General features: G+C 37.9%; 1 protein-coding gene across 1 annotated transcript in view; it reads left to right on the forward strand.

The window, feature by feature from the left end:
* Positions 1-19,388, forward strand: part of CFAP99 (cilia and flagella associated protein 99) — a 54,595-nt gene that overhangs the window by 25,446 nt on the left and 9,761 nt on the right. Inside the window, exons 7-13 of the mRNA XM_071447293.1 lie at positions 4,031-4,111; positions 7,116-7,181; positions 8,106-8,165; positions 12,073-12,161; positions 14,437-14,641; positions 16,367-16,508; positions 17,298-17,449. Of these exons, the coding sequence (XP_071303394.1) occupies positions 4,031-4,111; positions 7,116-7,181; positions 8,106-8,165; positions 12,073-12,161; positions 14,437-14,641; positions 16,367-16,508; positions 17,298-17,449 (795 nt within the window). The remainder of the gene's footprint in view (positions 1-4,030; positions 4,112-7,115; positions 7,182-8,105; positions 8,166-12,072; positions 12,162-14,436; positions 14,642-16,366; positions 16,509-17,297; positions 17,450-19,388) is intronic.

Consider the following 19,388-nt stretch of genomic DNA (forward strand, 5'->3'; position numbering starts at 1 on the left):
GGCAGAGCAATTTAATGGTAGTGTGTTATACAGTTAATGGGATTTTACATTGAAACAGCTTAATATCAGGCTCTGAAAAACTGCATTTAATAACTACTTAATCAGTATAGGAATGAGTCATGTTGCTGTCATTTTAGAACTTTATGCTGTGCAGCCCCTCTTAGAATAAATTTGCTTTAATGCAGATGCATTTAGTGAAGTTCATTTGTGTTGTTTGGATTATACTAAATTTGGTTTACATTCTGGCCAGGTTTACAAATTTAAAGCTTGTGTGAATCTAAAGCCATTAGTGTAGTAGTGACATATCTTCTATTCATTTCTGTACCTCTCTCAGCAAATTAAGATTCACTTTACTTTGCCACATTGTTGCCAGTATCACCAATTTACATCCTGAAATGACCAGGGACTGAAAACACAGCTCCCATGGGTCAGTAGGGTGAGAGCCAGCCGTAGTGTGGCTCCTGTATGGTGGAGGGTTCTCTGTAATTCAGAGGAACACAAAGAAATAAAGCTCTTCCACGTTATATCCTATAATCTGCTGCAGAAATGTTCTCATCCATTTTCTCACAAAAGTGTTCATTTTATGAGATACCAATTTTTTACTCATGGTTCTCATGCACCTGTCAAAGAATTTGTCACATGGTTTATCAGCAGGGACTATTGTAGCCATGACCCACAGTTACTGCTCCACATTGGAACAGCTGTACACAACTATATGGAGGCAGCTGGAATTTGAGCTATAGGTTATTGCATGCCTCTGCTGCGATTAGTTCATTCTGATTAGCAGGATTATTATTTCAGGTATTGCTTTCTAGCATTATTTTATTCCAGGCATTTGTTTCCAAGATGAGATGTGTCACATAGACTGGGTCAGGAGTTGGGATGGCACTGCCATCCTATGTGCTGAGCACACACTGCCTTCCCAGGGGAGGGCTGGGCTGTGGGTGATTGCAGAGGGCAGGGCAGTTGTCCTAGTGACCTGTAATGAGAAGGGATTCCCTGTGGCATTCACATTCTCTGAAAAAATCCCTTCACCCAGGATTTTTCTCCTGGGGAGCTGAGAAGCCTCAGAGAAAAAGGAAAACAATTCTTACCTCATTTGCTTCTCCTGTGTTGTGCTTATGTGGAATGTGTTTGGAGATTGTTTACCCACAGGTGATTGTTTCATTGGATTCTGCTGTGAGTTGTTTTCACTCTTTGGCCATTGGTGCCAGGCTGTGTCGGGACTCTGGAAAGAGTCATGAGTTTTCATTATTATCTTTTTAGCATTCAGTAAGTATCTTTTCTGTATTCTTTAGTACAGTATAGTATTCTTTATTGTAATATAGTATAATAAAGTAATAAATTAGCCTTCTGAGAACATGGAGTCAGATGCATCATGACTGCCTTCGTCTGGGCATTCCCTGCAAGATTCCTCACTGGCCTTGGGGTAACATAGCACTAGAAGTTTAGGATTATCATTTATCATCATAAATGTTCATCAGAAATGGGAGTCACTAAGTAAAAAGGAAAAATTTTTAATTTTGAGATTTAATAATAAAACAATTCATTCCAAATATTTGGTCTAAAGGTTATAAATTCATGTCTCCCCTGGCCTTGGCACACATTCACATGGATGCGGACACAAGAATGCCCATATGCATGCACACATTCATAAATACAGTTCTACAAGGAAAAATGAGTGCTTTACCTTGAGGTGTGCAGAGGAAACAAATGCAGACAGGTGCATAAACCTGATAACGTGTAAAATATAGACACATTCAACTTTCTTGGATATCTTGGCCTAGAGTAACAAAATCCATTATTTTAATATCAGCACTATACTAAAATGATAGGATAATGCAATTATTTTAAAATTTTCTATAAACCAGTTGTATATTAAAAAAAGGCTTCATTGGGATGTTATTGTGACACCATTCAGTCAAATTTAATGTGTTTTTTAGATATTTTTCTATTATTTCAGCCTGTGCTTCATGAGTGAAGCTACTGATTGTTTAAAATAATTGAGTGAAATCATTTAGCCGGTACAGAGGATTGTTTGCAAATAACAGACCCACCAATATGTTTGTGATCTTATCTATTAAAAAAAAACCACATAATAAAATAGCATTGCATTAGCTTTTCCTTGTCCATCTTATGACAGTAACTTTAAAAAATAGAAGAGTAATGAGCACCAAAGTTCAAAGTAATTATTCATTTTTCTTTTCCTTAAACATCTTGTAGTAGCTGCTCCCTAAATAATCCCCTGGTTAAGGGATGTCCCACAGGCTATGTGAGGCTGACCACTGCCCGGGGAGGGAAAGCAAACTTGGTGTCTCTTATTCCCAACCCCCTTTTCCACATTTGGATTAATTAGGTACAGTCTGGCCTTTTTTGATCTCTCTGTTGCTGTAATTTATGATTTATTTATAGTGACTTTTTATCCTCTTCTAACAATTGGGTAACTGCTGTACTGTCTGTCTATCTGCTTGGTACTCATCCCCATGGGCTAAATCACAAGGTAAGGAATTTTTTTGAAACAGCTGATGGAAAAGGCTCCTCCTTCAATTACTTGGAATAGGCACAGCACTTTCTGAGGAGAGATTTTCAGCTTACTCTGGCAGATGAGTGAAGTTTGCAGGTAAAGCACATGAGTAGGAAGAAGAGTGAAATAAACTGATACTCACTGCCTGTGGAACCCTTTGCAAATCATCTGGGCTTTCATTTCTCCATCCATAAAAGCATAATAAAAATTCTTAGATACTTCTGGGAAATGCTTTCACTGCTACTTCACTTTAAAAGCTCACAAAAATACTTGAGCAGTCTCACCAGTGCATTTAATTGCTAGCTTCTTCTGTTTGTGCATTTGTTTTACCTGTAGATAAAGATGTTGCATAGCAAAGGCAGTGTAGAGTCCATCAGATTCATGATTTTTTCAAAGTGTAGTTCATTATATAGTCCAATACAGTTAGATGGGATTCCCATGTTCCTTGAACTGACCTCCCTTACAAGACAGAATATATATTTTCCCCATTAGTTCTGTAACTTTTAATTGATCTAGCACATTTTTAGCAAGATAAATATTTAGGCAGGTGTCCAGTAAACTGTCAGACTCTCTCACCCACTCCTCTCAAGGAGACATCCAGTCTTTTTTCAGAGCTTACTCTGGGATAAATTTATTGCTCAAGCAAATACAGAAATCAACCTGAAGTCTGTGTCCTGCTGATCCAACTGACAGCCAGTCCTGTCCTGGTCATTTTAGCTGATGTGTGATTACTTTCCCAGCCCTTTGACTGATGCTGGAAGGACTCTGAGTCCTTTACCTCCCAAACATTTAATCCACAACTCCAGAGGTCTTCTCTTACAGGGACATTGGGACAGCTATGGTAAACCAAAGGCCCATTTTGCCCAATGTATTTTTCCTAGCAGTGCTTAAACACTGAGCTCTGGGAAGACCAGAAGGATGGAACATCTGCTGCTGTTCTCCAGCTTCCTTCTCATGGTCCCACAATTTCAGCTCCAAGACCTCCTCAGTTACAATGAAGTTCCTGGGTATTTATCAGACTTCAAAGGATTTCTCTGCCCTGAACTTCTTTGGAGTCTGTAACTTGTTCCTACCACCACACACAGTACTACAGCTTCACTTTATTCAGCTGCCCTATCTGGCTGCTGTTGCTGTGAAGGTCAAGTTTATGAAATGCCAAACAGAACTGTTCCCATTCTGGAAACATTTTTCTCCCCTTGATAGGACCTATAGGATTTATTATTGCTTTAGCCTTTCTTGTACTACTTCCAATATTGTCTTTCTTTCTGGTCTTTTGAGCAGAGGTTATGTTATATTGAACAGAACTGAAAAGCTGGGTAGCTTCAACTAATAGGAATCTGTCCCTGTCTTCTAGAGTGGCACTAATAGAAAAGAATCAATATTTTAAAAAAATTACCTGCTGCTGTTCTCTAGTAAAAGTGGATGAGCTTTTTTTTTGCCTGCAAGAATGTGTCACATGGACTGTTTTATATCCCCTATTCTAGAGATTTTTGTCTTTTAATATAGGTTCCTCCAAGCATCTATAAGCCTCCAAAGGAAAGAAAGCAACTAGAGGAAATCAAAACAAAAAATATCCAAAAAGCAAAAGTAAGTATATTTTGTTGTTCTTCTATCCTTTCCTTTCTTCTAAACTGTTTTTCTTTATTGTTTTATCTTCACAAATCTTAGAACTTTATCTGAAATCCATCTGCTTTTGCAACTAAATGGCTCATGGCTTTTTCTCTAGAGTCATGAAATTTGTATCCTCTACTCTGTTTTAGCACCCTTTTCCCACCTTCTTTATTTTATTATTAATAGTCCAGGACAATTAATAATACCTTTTACTCACAATAAAAGTACCTTATGTGAAATTTTGCAAGCAGCCATATAAAGTAGCAGAAACACAATTACTTTCTTTTCTTCACAATGGTTCTTCTAGTCCCATGGACATGTGGTTATATAAGGTATTCACTTATTTGTTAAGGCTTCAAATTACAAAATAAGTTCAGTATTTTTGAGGAGTTTTTTCTGTAATAACTGAAAAATAACTGTGTTATTCACTGTTTTAAAATACCAGCAGATTCTGATTTCTTTTTTGTGCAGACTTCATACTCTTCCATATTCTTCATACATTCTCTTCAGCAGACTGAGAGAGTGTGAAGTCATCCTGGTTTGTAAAGAAACAGAGTACATGGTCTGGGTGTTAAGACAGCAGGAGAAGGGAGGGCCTGGAAAATACAAACAAACCTAGCTATTTGATCTGAACTTTGACATGAATCTTGTTCAATGGGATAGCTCATAGTTAAAGCAGATTGTTGTCTTCTTCTTGGAATTACTTAAATACCTATTTCCACTTTCTTTCTCCATTCCCACACTGTAGTCACCATATCCAATCAAACAACAATATAAATTTGAGGTATGCCATGTGGCTCTTTTTTATCAGTACTCTCCCACCCTCATTCTGGAAATGCCTGACTCTAGTTTTTACAAGCCAGTACAAGTCTATTCATTACTGGCTGTCCTCATGTCCATGTGAAAGGGACACTGGATTCTGTTCCTAAACTATGGCGAAAGCTTTAATGTGTGACAGATTCTGACGATGCATTCCTTTTGCTGGTCCATCACCTATGCTTGATATTTCATTATAAAGCAATACAACATTATTTTTTATCCTTTTATAGTTTCCATATTATGGGGAAAGCACATCTATTTGAGTGCTTATTTGCATGTTAAAAACTTTCTAGAAAAACTGGGAAAGAAAAGCCAAATATCACAGTGCCTATACTATCAAAAAGCCATGACAACTGTAAAATCACTTAACAACCAACCACATTCTTCAATAAAGAAAATGTATTAATACAAGAAACAAAGATAAACCACTACAGAAATTTTAGCTACAATAACAGCAGTTTTTGTCACTTCTGGAATGCTATTAAAGGCATCCAGAGCATTCACAAAGGTCAATTCCCTAGACTGTTTTCTAAACAAGCTGAAATGATGAGTCCTAGCAGAAATTTGTATGAAAAATGCCATTTGTTTCATAGCATTTTTGCAGAAGCTGTAACTGTAAGAACCACATCTGAGCATCTGTGAGGAATGAGAACACTGGGAGCCGCACTCTAGACAGTTAGAGAAACACTGATGTTATCAGCTGCTGCCCAGAAAGCCATTAGAAAATCTAGTCAGTGTTTCACAGCTTTGATTAGAGATTTGGTTTGCAACCAAAATAAATATCAAAAATAGAGAAATATGGTTGCCTGTACTTCCCTGTATAATGACTTGGCTTTAATGCCAATGAATCAACCCCTGGTGGAGGGATACCCTGAACATAATTCTCTAATGGATCTCAAAACCAAAGCTATTGTGTGTCAGCAGTCTGGAAACAGTTCCTGTCAATGGTACTGTTGTGCCATGGATAATTATGATATTTTTAAACTCGTATCTGGACCAGCAGCAAGTTTCATAGGGGCAGGCCTATCAAAGGTCTGATGTCCTGTGCAAAGGACACATCCAGGCAGAACTGTGTAGAAAACCAGTACTTGCTTACTTCATGTCTTTAATCAGGAGTGAAAATGTATGTAAATACTAAGTCAAGCTTTTGGAATCCATCTTGGGACTGGTGTTGTTTCACATCTCCATTAATGACACAGATGAAGGGATTGAGTGCACCCTCAGCACATGTGCAGCTGACACACCTGAGGGACAGGACTCCATCCACAGGGACCTGGACAAGCTCCACAAGTGGCCCATGCCAACCTCATGGGCTATAACAAGACCAGGTGCTGGTGCTGCTCCTGGGTCAGGGCAGCTCCCAGGGACAGCACAGGCTGGGGATGAACAAACCCAGAGCAGCCCTGAGAAGGACCTGGGGGTGCTGTGGGTGAGAGGCTGGACATGACCCAGCCATGGGCACTCCCAGCCCAGAAACCTCCCTGTCCTGGGGTCATCCAAGGCACCGTGGGCAGCAGGTGAGGGAGGGGACTCTGCCCCACTCAGGTGGGACCCCACCTGCAGCACTGCATTCAGCTCTGGGGCCCCACCGCAGGAAGGACATGGACCTGTTGGAGCAAGTCCAGAGGAAGCCACCAAGAGGGATGGAGCACCTCTCCTATGAAAAAAGGCTGAGAGAATTGGGATTCTTCAGCCTGGCCAAGAGAAGGCTTCAGGGTGACCTCACTGGGCTCTTCCAGTACCAGAAGAGAGCCCAGAAGAGAAGGATGGAGAGAGACTTGTTACAAGAGCAGGGAGTGACAGGATGAGGAGGGGTGGCTTCAAACTGCAGGAGGGAAGGTTTTGATCAGAGAGAAAGAAATTGTTTACTGAGAGGGTGGTGAGGCCCTGGCACAGGTTGCCCAGAGAATCTGCAAAGGTCCCATTCCTGGAAGTGTTTAAGGCCAGGTGGGATGGAACTCTGAGCAATCTGGTCTAGTGGGAGGTGCCTCTGCCTATGGCAGAGGCTTTGGAACAGATGATCCTTAAGGTCTCTTCCAACCCAAGCCATTCTGTGATTCTGTGAATATAGTGGTTGGGGCTATAAGACTTTTGAGATATAAAATTATTCTTAGAGAATTTAAATGTACCACACTCTTTAAGATAATTGTTTTAATTTTAGGATCTGCTCCTGGAAGCAAATACTAACCAGTTCAGGTGTGCAACCATCAAGCCTGAAAAGAGAGAGGTATGGTGCAAAACACATGCTGAAAAATTCCCCATTAGGGAGATGAAATATGACTGGAGTATTTAAAGATATCTTAGAGTATTTAAAAAATATGTTTATTTGGGCTTAAGAATTTTGTGCTATGATTTATAGCTATAGTGTCTTTTCACATCCCTATTCCTGCATTTGCCTCTTTGTATGCATAATGCACAACCCCCTTTTCTTATACTTCTGGTGCTGCTTTATAATTTTGCTAATTTTGAGACAAGCAACCATTCTGTGAAACTGCTCCAACAAATCTCCAAACTGCCAATATTTCTCTAAATCCACATATTATTTTTCCATTAACTTTGATGCCACAGAGCAGCCAAGCTGAGGGAATAATGGTCCCATTCATCCTTGCTTTGGTTGGTTCCCAGTTCAGTCACTGATCTATGTATGTAATATATTCATTTCCACATCAGTGCTGCATATTCTACTCACTGTGTTCATCCCCATGATACCAGACAGTTTCACATCAGTATCTATAGCTAACATCATTAAATTAATAAGCATCAGTAGAATTCTACCACTAATTAATAATTCCATGAAGTGTGTTTGACATCCTATTTTGTCCTCTCAGTATCTATTTCAGTTAAAAGATAAATATATTCATATATATATGTAAGTAATATTTCATAGTCAAAGAAAGAATCACTGTTACTTCTTAGCATTATTTAGTCAATATTTGGACCTACCTTTCTGTGTTTGTATTCCCACTAGGTTGGGTGTACATAGCAAGTTTTTGTGTATTTTACAATTCCAAAATATGTAGAATTTTTTACTCTCCAAAGAATATTTGATGACTATTCATATGTTAGCTTTGATAAATAGCTAATAGCTTTTGCTGAGTAATTGAAAATTTGTTTCTGAAATGAAATAATGTATTTTTTGTTTGAACTACAGAACATACATGACAGTATGGAGAGTAAACCAGTGTTCAAGGCTCAAAAGATCCAAAGCAAGGTGAGTAACCTTTAAGGAACTGTTGTCAAATGTACTTGCAAATTTGACACAAGTGCAAATCTTGTCATGATGGAAACTCAACTTGAATCTGTGTTTTTACACTAAGGTGTTTGGCCAGGAGCATGGCATGGATTGGGTCTGTGGGTCTGTGATTTTGTCCTATGCACCATTAATAATCCACAAAGACATGGTCAGGGAGTGACAAGAGCAGGGCTGCTCCATGATGGAAAAGAAATAAGGAGCCAAAGGTGATGAAAGCACAGGCAGTGCCCTCACCAAGCAGGACACACTATCTGAATGTGAGGAGGTTGGTGGCAGTGATGGGTTCTGCTGATAGCAAGTCACCCTTGGACAAAACAAGGTAACAAGTCAGGTCTGGGGTCCATCCAGAAATCCAGTCAGGAGACAAAGCTACAATAGCAGCTGAGGTCCCTGACAGCAGGAAACAGAAATGGAGAGACATCCTGGAGTAGAAAAATTCCCAGCATAATGGAAACTGAAACCCATTTCTGAGTCTTAACTGGAGCTCCCAGGCCAGTGAACAGATGGTGTGAGTGGAGGTCCTGGGTGAGACTGGTCAGAGAGATCAAAACCTTTTGGTTCCCTGAGGTAAATATTCTGCAGTTGCACCATGTAACCATATTGCCTTAAAAGTGTTTTCAGTTACAAAGGGAGAAGATTTTATGTAAAATAGTATGAAAAGATAATTGTCCCCAGCAAAAAAAGAATTGTGAAACCTTGGTTTAAGAACTTGGCATAAGGGCAGAAGAATCTTACATCAGTACATCACTGTTTCAAAATGAGATCCTAAAGAATGCTGAGCAATCATTCCAGCTAATGACTGTCTGATACACAATATACAATCAGGCTGGGTGCTTGCCTTGTTTCCTTCAGACACATACTGAGGTCATGAAATCCACTATCCTGATTGCTTCTCTTGTAGAATTTTCAGGGGTCAGAGAATTGTAAACATGAGCAGAGAGCTGGTTCAGCCTTAGCAGTGGACCACATGAAATTTCACATTGCTGTTTCTGCAATAACTGCACTACAGATTATCTTCAGTTTTGTATCGTTCAGTCTGGCACCTTTCATTTGTTTCAAGTTCTTACACAGAATAATTTCAGCTGTGCTTGTATTGTGGTCTCAAATATCTTGTGAGTAGGTCTGCCTACTCTTTAAAAGTATGTATTTAGGTACAGCTCATAAACACTGTGAAAAGATTGATTCTCCACTTGGGGGACCGGGCATCTGGCAAGTATTTCTAAAGCCTGTCTGGCATTTGTCACACACTGAAGTTATCTTTAGTAACAGTATCAGCTACTCAGTCTGCTTGCTTACAGTCCAGCAGCATTGAAATTACAGTAAGGTAATAAGATCCTAGTTCATTTTACACAAAAAGAAAGAGGAAAAAAACCCAAACCAGGAAACATTTACATAGTTAAAACAAACAAACACATGACCTGTAATTATGTGGGCTCAGTTCAAAACTCTGTATATTCCATTGCCCTTTCTGATTACATAAAATAACAAAACTTTAGTGCAGACTAACAAGAGTCAAGCCATCTGCCTAAATTGCATTAAAAAAAATTATGGATCTGGCATTGATTAAGGCCACTTCTAAAACTTGCTGGTATCTCCTCTAGATGCATAAACAGTTTTATCTTGTCTAAACACATTTGCCTTAAGGTTGGTTAGTTGATATTCAAGATGCTGCTGTAACTTTCAAGCAGAGATAGGCATATTGTTATTGACTTTTAAAATACTTTCAATTCCTGTTGCCTTCCTGCCTGTGCCACTCTCTGAGTAGACAAATCCTAAGAGGATGGCTTATCCAAGATATATATATGTATAAAATTTTAATCTGTCTTCAAATTAATGAAATTATATAATATTTTAACCAACTAGTATTTTGCTTTCCTCTTTTTAGAACACCCACAGTATATGAAATCTTTCTTTTTTAATTTAAGAGACATATATCATGTGCAGCAGCAATTATTTCTCTTGAATACTTCTCTTCCAAAGTATTTATTCATCTTTTTCACTGGGAGAATGAGAGAGTACAAATGCATCATCACTCTATCTCAGTCTGCCTCTTGTTCATATCATATTTGCTCTTTACATATTTATTGGTTTTGGTGAGTTATTGCATGTTCATTGGGTGGCAATACTGAATATGATATTTTTTCACAAGAATTAGTGCTATGTAATTTTCCCACTTACTTCCATTTTCTCATCTTGAAAAAAGGGAAGATATCTCCCAACAGGAAAAGGATGAGTAAAATTCAGAACTTCCTTGATACTATATGACATAGAAGAATTTATTCAGTTATTTTACTTATACCTGCCTGCACATGTCTTGCAGTCCTAGTTATTTCAACTATATTGCCATATTTCTGTTTCAATGTCAGTCAGATTTCTGGTCAATAAACTGTGAAACTGAATTTTAAGGTATTGCCATAAATAATCATTCTTATTTCAGTTCTCTATCCAAATTATAGTTGGTAAATACAGAATGAAATCTGTGTACACAGAAAACTGTCAAAAGTATAGAAACATCTACATGTGTCAGAAAATGTCTAAGGAAACACTTTCTACACAGTACAAGAATAAAATATAAACTGTTCATATAATGCAGAAGGCTTTGAGATGTGTTGAGATGCAGATCAAAAAGTAGAACATCATTGGGCATTAAGAAGTCATAGTAAGTCAAACAAAAGAAATTAAATACATTGGTTTGGATTGTTTTCCTAAATTCTTCAAGTTATCATCATTTTGTCAAGAAACTGTCAGGTAATTAATTTCTTTGCATTAAAATATGCTATCTGTGTAAAACCAGTAATTTTACTTAATGAATTCTAGGTGATGGAATGTGTTTGCTATCCTCAACCTACCTAATTAATATCATTTATAACATATGCTTTTTCCAGTTATTATTTCAGGAGACTTCAGTTCATATTTCTGCATACAATATTTGCAGTATGTAGCTTGAGTGATTCTGTGCATCTCTTTCTCAGCTACTCATTAAGTTCTTCATTTGGAATTTAAATACATGTTTGAATTCTGAACACAGAACTTGTCTGGATTTAAGTCAAACATGTTATTAATAAGCTTTGTTTTCTGCAGGAATGATCCCAGTTCTTATTTCTGCAGCACTGCTTTGCCTTGGTTCAGATCAGGTCTCTTACATGTGTCTGCAAAGGTGACCCATTTTCTTTGAACATCCTACCTGTGCAGGGAACAATTTTAACTGGCATAGAAATTGATCCTTTCCTCCCTCATTATTTAGAAGTTGTCTGGAGTCAGTCTTAACACAATACTTGGAAGAGTTAACAAAGCAGCCACAGGATCTAGTCCAAGTTACACCTTAAGGCCTGCAAGTCACTGAGAACGGTTCTTCGCTGGTACTGTCGAGAAAATGGATATGGCAATGGGTGATTCCAGTTGTCTTGGAAATACTTCTACATTGTCATAGTGATTATAAAATGCTTCCTAGATCTCCCTATGAAAGGTGCCACTTTTGTTTTACTTCTCTGTTCTGGCTCACTGAACATCTTTCAGAGAGGCAGTTTATTGTCTTTGTCCAAAACAGATCAAATCCTTTTGCACAGTGTATATGAGCACTGGAAAATATGAAAGGAAGTGAAGACATTCTATAGGATTTGACATGGTCCAAGACTGATTACAAATTTATAATCCACTTGGGGGACTTTGCTGATTTCTTAAGCAGCTTGAGTGGTTTATGAACAGCATGCAATTTCATTGTGAATGTCAGATTAACGCTAGATGAATGCTTTAACCAAAATTTATGCTGTCTTGGGTCAATTTATTTAACCCACTGAGATGTTTTTATACTCTGTTTCATGGTTTACATTACTAACTATGGAATATACATTCCCTTTCCTGACAGATTGACAATATACCCATTAAATTGAACACGGCAGCTATTTTGAGGGAGGGTGCCCTCTACCAGCGGAAATTGGAAGAGGAGCTCAAAAGGTAGGACCACACTCCACCTAAGATTGCTTTTCTCATCCCTGGATTTAGAATATGAGCCACATGAAAAATAATTAAGTAAATTCCAGGTAAACTAAACTTATGGATCTGTTGTAGGGCTTTCTATTCTATAAAAACAGTTGACAATGGAAGAGAGAAGTGGATTAAAGTGGGCTGAAGAAAAAGTCTACAGTAAAGTAATACTTTTTGTGTAGATGTTGTACAGTGTTACTGTGTTCTGATTTAGCATTCTGGCTAGTGTCCACTTGCAAAATCCAACAGCTATCACTTTTATATTTATTCCAATTCTCCAGACTAAATAATGACCTGAATACACATCTATTTCTGTGTCCTTTGTACAAGATGCATCTCTATTAAGCCAAATAATTTCATGGATCTCCATTTTCTTCAGTGGTTATGAAGAAAATGGAGATATATGAAATTATCATGTAGTGGTCAACTACATGCCAAGTTTGATACTTGAACTTGTTTATATGTACATAAAAATACCTGTCCATTTCTATCACAGTAAGATATAGCACACTAAGAATGTGCTGTTGCTTAAAGCAAGATAAGCCAAGAGCTGAGAGGGACAGGAGGACATGTAGGGACAGTGTCCTCACTGACAGCAGCTCCACAGTCCCCTGGCAGGCAGCAGGACAGATTCAGGGACATGCAGCAGGGTCAGCCAAGGGTGCTACAACAGTCTGGGCCAAGGTCCAGCCAGGAAGCCAAGTCAAGAAGGCAGGATCATCCTGGCCCCAGGCTGAGTGCAGGCTGACCTATGGAGTAGCTTAGGCAAGGACCAAGGCTGTTAACCCAAGCTTAAATGTGTCTCCTGGAAGAAACTACACACACACCAACCAGGACTTTCCATAGCTCTTCCTCACACAGTTCTTCACTCCAGTCCTATCCAGTGCTAGACAGTCACACTGCAGCAGAGCTGTCTTTGAACACAAGCACTGAATCCAAGGTGTGGGGAAGGGGGGCAATAAGAGGTTGCAAGTCCTTTTGTGCATTTAGCACTCTAAGAAATCCTAACATAAGGATTCCTCCTTATTCAGCAACACAGATTTTCAGAGGATGTTTACTGGGGAAAAGGTGGCCACTGAAGGTTGTGTTCTACAGCTAGAATCATATAACATTTTCACTAAAAAACTTCACAAAGATAAAACTTATATGATGTTATCCTGCTTTAGTATTACTTCTAATCCACCTGGCTTAGCAGGCTAAGCACTAAATATTGATAGCATTTTAAGTCCTGGATAGACTGTGTAAGTTTGGATTTGATCTTTGGACCTAACAGTATTGGTTCATGCATCAGGATTTTAGCAGGTAGATATTAAACATCACTCAGGTTCTGTTATCAGCTACTCACATATATTGAGATTCTCCCTTATTACATATGCTACTATTCACTCTAGCTGGCAGAATTTGTTCCACTCAGCAAAGGAATAGTTCTCTGTAACTTGACACTATTTTATCTTAATGAGTTTTAATCTTCAGCTGCATTTAAGACAAAATAGAAATATATATATATATATATAAAGAGATAAATATATATAGATAGATATATATAGAGAGATAGATGTATCACATGTATATGCATTGGGGAGCAGCAGTAAGAGGCAATTCACTCCATGTTTGTGTCTCTGCCCTAGTTACTGGCTCATTCCCTCCTCTGCTGCAGGACTTTCATGGGCCTGCCCCTGAGCTTTGCTATGTTTTTCTCTCTCAGCTGAGCACAAAAAATAGGGATGTGACTTTGTTTAAGAGCTGAATACTTCTTTGCCTCATTACAGCAATATTATTTGACAAAATACAATATAGAAATAGTGTTAAGCAGAAGTTTTTTGGTCTCTGTGTTAAAGTGGACAAGAAGATTGTCAAAGAGGAAAGTTATTTGTTCTTTCAACCTCTAAGCAAAGCAGTCCTCTGAGAAAATGCACATCCTTTTACCTGTTTCTCTCTGCTCCTTATGAGAATCCATACGTAGCTAAAGTTTGCCCTCTCTTGGGGCTTTGTTTTACTGAAAACTTTCAGGTCTATGCTCTCATGCACTTTCTTCCAGTCTGGCTTTCTCAGGCTTTACACATAGTAGGAACACCTCTTAGACTGGAATTAAAATATATCTGTCAAATGACTTTGTGATTACTGCCTTTTGTCTCTGCAGAGATCAAACACTTTCTATCAAAGGCTATGGAAATGCTTTACAAACCAAGGCAGGGCTACAAAGCCACATCCCTGAAAGAGTGTTCTCCTTTTTTCTTTCTTGCAGAGTTGAAAATTTGCAACAAGGGGCTGGAGACTCATCTGAATTCTTGGAATGGCAGAAACAGATGCGTGGAAAAGATTTGGAAGATCAACTGGCTGAAATAGAGTGTAGGAAGCTTCAAGGAAAACTGAGTTATGAAGAGGCAGTTCTAGCCCATCAGAATGTAACCCAAGAAAATAAGAAGAAAGCTGATCTATTGAGAGAAGAGGTAATACATAGAGGGAGGCTCAAATTTTGCTGATTTCCAATCTGTGCAAATCATAGCACAGATGATACCTGCTATTAGAGGTGTAAAATTCTCTGCAGTGTCTTTAATCACTGGAGTCTGCAAACAAAGGAAAAAAGAGGGCTCTAACTTCCAGATACAGCAATGCTTATATATGAAATCACTTTTTACAAGTTTTTTTTTAAATTTGATTAACACTTATGAAGTAAATTGAATAAAAGCAGAAGGTCAAAGAATGCTCCCCTATATTCTGTCATTATGCAAATCCTTTTTGAACAGATACTGAGATACTAAGCACCATTAGTATTGACATCAACAATATATAACTGATTTCTTTATCTTGTTAAAATGAGAGCTGCAAATATGAAAGTATTTGTTTTCTTAAACTGATATAATTCAATTGACTTCATACTGACACATCTAGATTTCTCTTAGGTAAAAATTCAGACAGACAACCCTCTTTGGATCCATCTGTATGGAAAACTGCATGTTTATGCCAAGAAATATTTTCAGTGTTTTCAATCTGGCAAATCACAGTTTCTCAAAATCATAACTAGATCTTTTTGTTATTTTCACAACTCACATTACATTTTCCCAGTGCTTTTCTTATAAACTAAACAGGTGATCAAGAATCACCAAATAATACAGATTTTAAATTTTTCACAGCCAGCATCACATTCTTTTCTCTTTCTCCAGTTTGTTGCTATGCCCTGTAGGCCAGTACCTGTCTCTTGACCATCTCACAAATGTCAGTGCAGTGTCTCAGCAACATAAAATGAGACCACAAATGTACAAAATTTTCATAAAGACCATGCTATAAAAGGAAAATTTGCTTAATGAGTTCCTTTTCTGTCCTATAATACCTTTCAATCTTTTTTGGCATTGAGTCTTCATGTTTGTTTAGAAAGACTATAGCAAGAACTTAAAGTGAACCCACGTGTACAACTGAACATAGTATAATTGCTCATACTTATTCCAAAAGTATTGCAACTGTTATATTCATTTCCACTTCAGAGCATATGTGGGATTTTTTTAGCAGAAATGTCCCAAAATGAATAGATTTGGAGATGTGCAAATAAGACTTGCTCTAACCCAACCAATTCCACATAGCTCCCTTTGCTTATCAACAAGCAGAGCATGTCATCCACATGCAGATCTCCAGACATTTTCCAATGTTCAGCTGAGATGCTGACCTGCTTCCTTCTTTTAAAACTCTGGTCTTCCATCTAAAACAAGAAGAGCAGCAAGGTATCTAACCTGAGAAAATCAATTTTCCTGCTCCTTCTTCCTTTCCTCTGACAAAGAAAGGAACATGGTACCCAAAAGTGGACTTGACACTACATAGCTGTGACTTGGGCCCAAGAAGTTCCTGCAGGCACACAACTAGCAGTATATTAGATTAAGCACACTTCTGCTATCTCACAACCAGATCCAGAAATTACTCCTTCTGTCTGCTCTTGGAAACATGTAGGAAGGAATTATGGAAAGCAGCAGTACAAATGTCATGCAGGGCAATTATGTGTAAATAAAACACAGAGAGGAGAGCTTAAATCTGGAACTCTTTCTTGTCCCCAGCCATTCTCTTTTACTACTTTTGTGGATGATGTAATAGTTTGAATCCAATTGTCCTTAGCCTGTTTCAATGATTTGAGGCACTCAGATCACCACGTATCAGGAGTTGTGTTCACCTGTTTGTTTGTGATTTAGAAAGCAGAGCTGATGCACCTGTATGCAGAGAAACGTCTACAGGAACAGAAAGAAATGAAAGAGCTGGTGGAACAGGTCATGGAAGGACACAAGAATGTAAAGCAAGTAAAAGCAAAGATCCAGGAACACAAACAACAGATAGGTATATATATTGTCAGAAAAAATGAGAGCTGATGCTAAATATCCCCAAGCTACTTCATCTTTCTTTTAGTGGGCCAATTACAATTTTTACAGGAGGGAAAGTGAAATTGAGGGAAAGATCCAGGCCATACGTTCCCATGAATGTATGAATGTGAGTTCAGGAATCAGCTGGCAATGGGCAGATCAGAAATTCTAAGCTACTGTCATGGGAATGACTCTTACTTTAAACAGGAGAAATACATCACTAATGTTCTTCAACCAGTCAGTTTCCCTTCCAGCTAAAACCAGCACATATAAATAACTCTACTTTTTTGCAAAATGCAGACTTCTCTGCTTGTGTATCTCCATACTTGTATTCATAAGGATTGAGGCAGGCAAAGAGTGTTAGTCACTCCAAAATGGACTAGCAGAGCCTACCAGCCTTTGCAATTCAGTCATTTCTAGAATATACATAGCTTGGAAGACTATGAATATTTTCTATTTTATAATATCCTTTTATTAAGTAATAAAACAGTAGGTACAAATGAGAGCAGAAATTACAAAGCAGTAATTCAAAGTGTCTGTGTATGTATATAGTACATTTATGTGCTGAATGGAAGGATAGATGGTGGAGGTGGGAAGTACTCATTTGTTTCTTTAATGATTCCTCCCACCAATACCAGACTGTTCCCTCAAGTACCTTTAGATCAGTATTATTATCATTATTCATTAAAGCATTTGAATTTTCCTCCAGATGGACTACTTGTTAAAACAGGCAAACAGCTAACTGAGATTAATTCTTATCTTTCAGTTCAGCAAGTTTGCGAAGAAAGTGGAGAACTCCTCCGGCAAGCTTTAGAAGAACAGGAGGAGAAGAACAGGAAAAGATATGAACTCATTCAACAAATACGAGCTCTTGAGTCTACACCTAGCATCAGACATAAGTTTGTTGATTTAACAGAGGTAAGCTCAAAAGAAGAAACTACTGTTTTTACATAAATGTGTGCTGTATGTGTTTCACACATCCAGAGGGATTGTGTACTGCAGATATAGCACAGTCTGGATGGCTGAAGTACAAAGTGACCTCATATATGTTGTATTTTGTCATATTGCATGACAAAAGTTAGATGAAATGGAACATTGAAAAAGTCTATAAAATGAAAATTTTATCAAGAAGAATATTCTGATGGCAAGTGAAATCTTAGTCCTCTTGAAATTTCTTTGGATTTTGCCAATGGGATCTGGGTTTCTCAATATCTTACAAAAAGAGTCTGGACAGCGATTACAAGATGTTCTGTGCATCTTCACAAATGCAAAGATTTGTCAGTCAGGGTGAGAACTGAATCAACACAAAGTTTGGACTCATGTATACTTAGTTATATTGCAGTGGTGGTGGTCATGGTAATTAGAAAGATTGATTTCCTTTGCTTTTAAAACTGTCAACATTCAGGTATATGAAAGAGATTGTCAAGAGAACCCAAACCTTCTGAGCTGTTACAATTCTGTGTAAATGACTTGTGTGTGTAAGTCTATAATTTATAATAACTGTATTAACTGTATCTCAAACTTCTTGGACTTGCTGTTGATGCACAATTCATATGCCTGGGACTGGGCTCTGCAATGGCCGGACTTAGGCAGCATCCAGGAATCTCTTATTTGTTAACTTGATCAGAAGCAGAGTAGCAGATTGGACATTAGGAATACATTTTCTACAATGAGTGTGATGAACCACAGGTTGCCCAGAGAAGTTGTGGATGCCCCCTCCCTGGAAGTGTTCAAGGTTGGGCTAGATGGGGCTTGAAGCAGCCTGGTTAGGAGGATGTTCCTGGCCATGGCAGGGTATTTGGACTGATCTTTAAGGTCCCTTCCAACTCAAATTGTTCTGTGATTCTGTATCACAGCTTCACTGTTCCATCATACTGACTATTACAGTAGCACTCTAGTGAATTGGCACACTTTTGGTGATAGCTTGCCCTGGTTTTCTTTCTATAAAAGGCTTTTTTAGGCTTAGTGCAATTAAGTATTTGTACATAAAATTCCCATTCATTCTCCTAATTTTTAAACTACCAGTTCTTCTGTTTGTGGTACTTTAATTGCTTGAATACCAGCAGTATCTACTGCATGAGTGTAGAACTTTTCTTATTTTAGGAACTACCTCAGTGGCTTCACTGAGCATTTTTGAAATGCAGACACTCAAAACATTCAGCTTCTACCACTCTATGCCTCAAGCAAATTCTCTTTCCTAGACATGTTTGATGTCTGCTTGTCATGCTCAAACACTACCACTGAGATAGATAGGTAGATAGATATAGAGATATAGATATATATACCCTGTTGCAAAACATTTCCCTTTCACTTCCTGTGAATACAACTCTATGGTCATTTCAAGTTTAATGCTGGACTTGAAAGGAAAAGTATGTATAAGAGCAAGGGCCTAAAACTGAAAGCCTTCACAAAGCTGTTTGGAAATGATCCATCTTTGTTTGTAAAGTGCAGAAGTCTCACTTTAGATCTCAGCATCTCATTATCACTCACGTTGCAAAGTGGCTATTAAAAAGCCTTCATTAAACATTCAGGTTCAAATATTTTAAATTTGGGCATTAGGATCTGAATTTTCTGAGTATGAAGCATTGTTTAGTCCTAATAATTTCAGATAAAAATAGTAGATAACATTACAGATCAAATGCATACTTTGGAAATAGATAAATACAAAAAATGCATATTTTTAGTGTAAAGTCTGTTCTGGTTTCACACATTAAAAAAAAATTGTTTTACACATTTTAAAAATTCAAAAGTCTAATTAAAACTAAAAGTCAAGTAGATTTTTTTTTTGAGAGCAAATATATTGTATCTATGATTAATCTTCTATATATTTCTCAATGGTTTTTCTTTAAATATTTTA

The sequence above is a fragment of the Agelaius tricolor genome, unplaced genomic scaffold (assembly GCF_023055355.1).
Source record: "Agelaius tricolor isolate 1412-34295 unplaced genomic scaffold, bAgeTri1.0.p SCAF_24, whole genome shotgun sequence".
In the NCBI taxonomy this organism is placed as follows: domain Eukaryota; kingdom Metazoa; phylum Chordata; class Aves; order Passeriformes; family Icteridae; genus Agelaius; species Agelaius tricolor.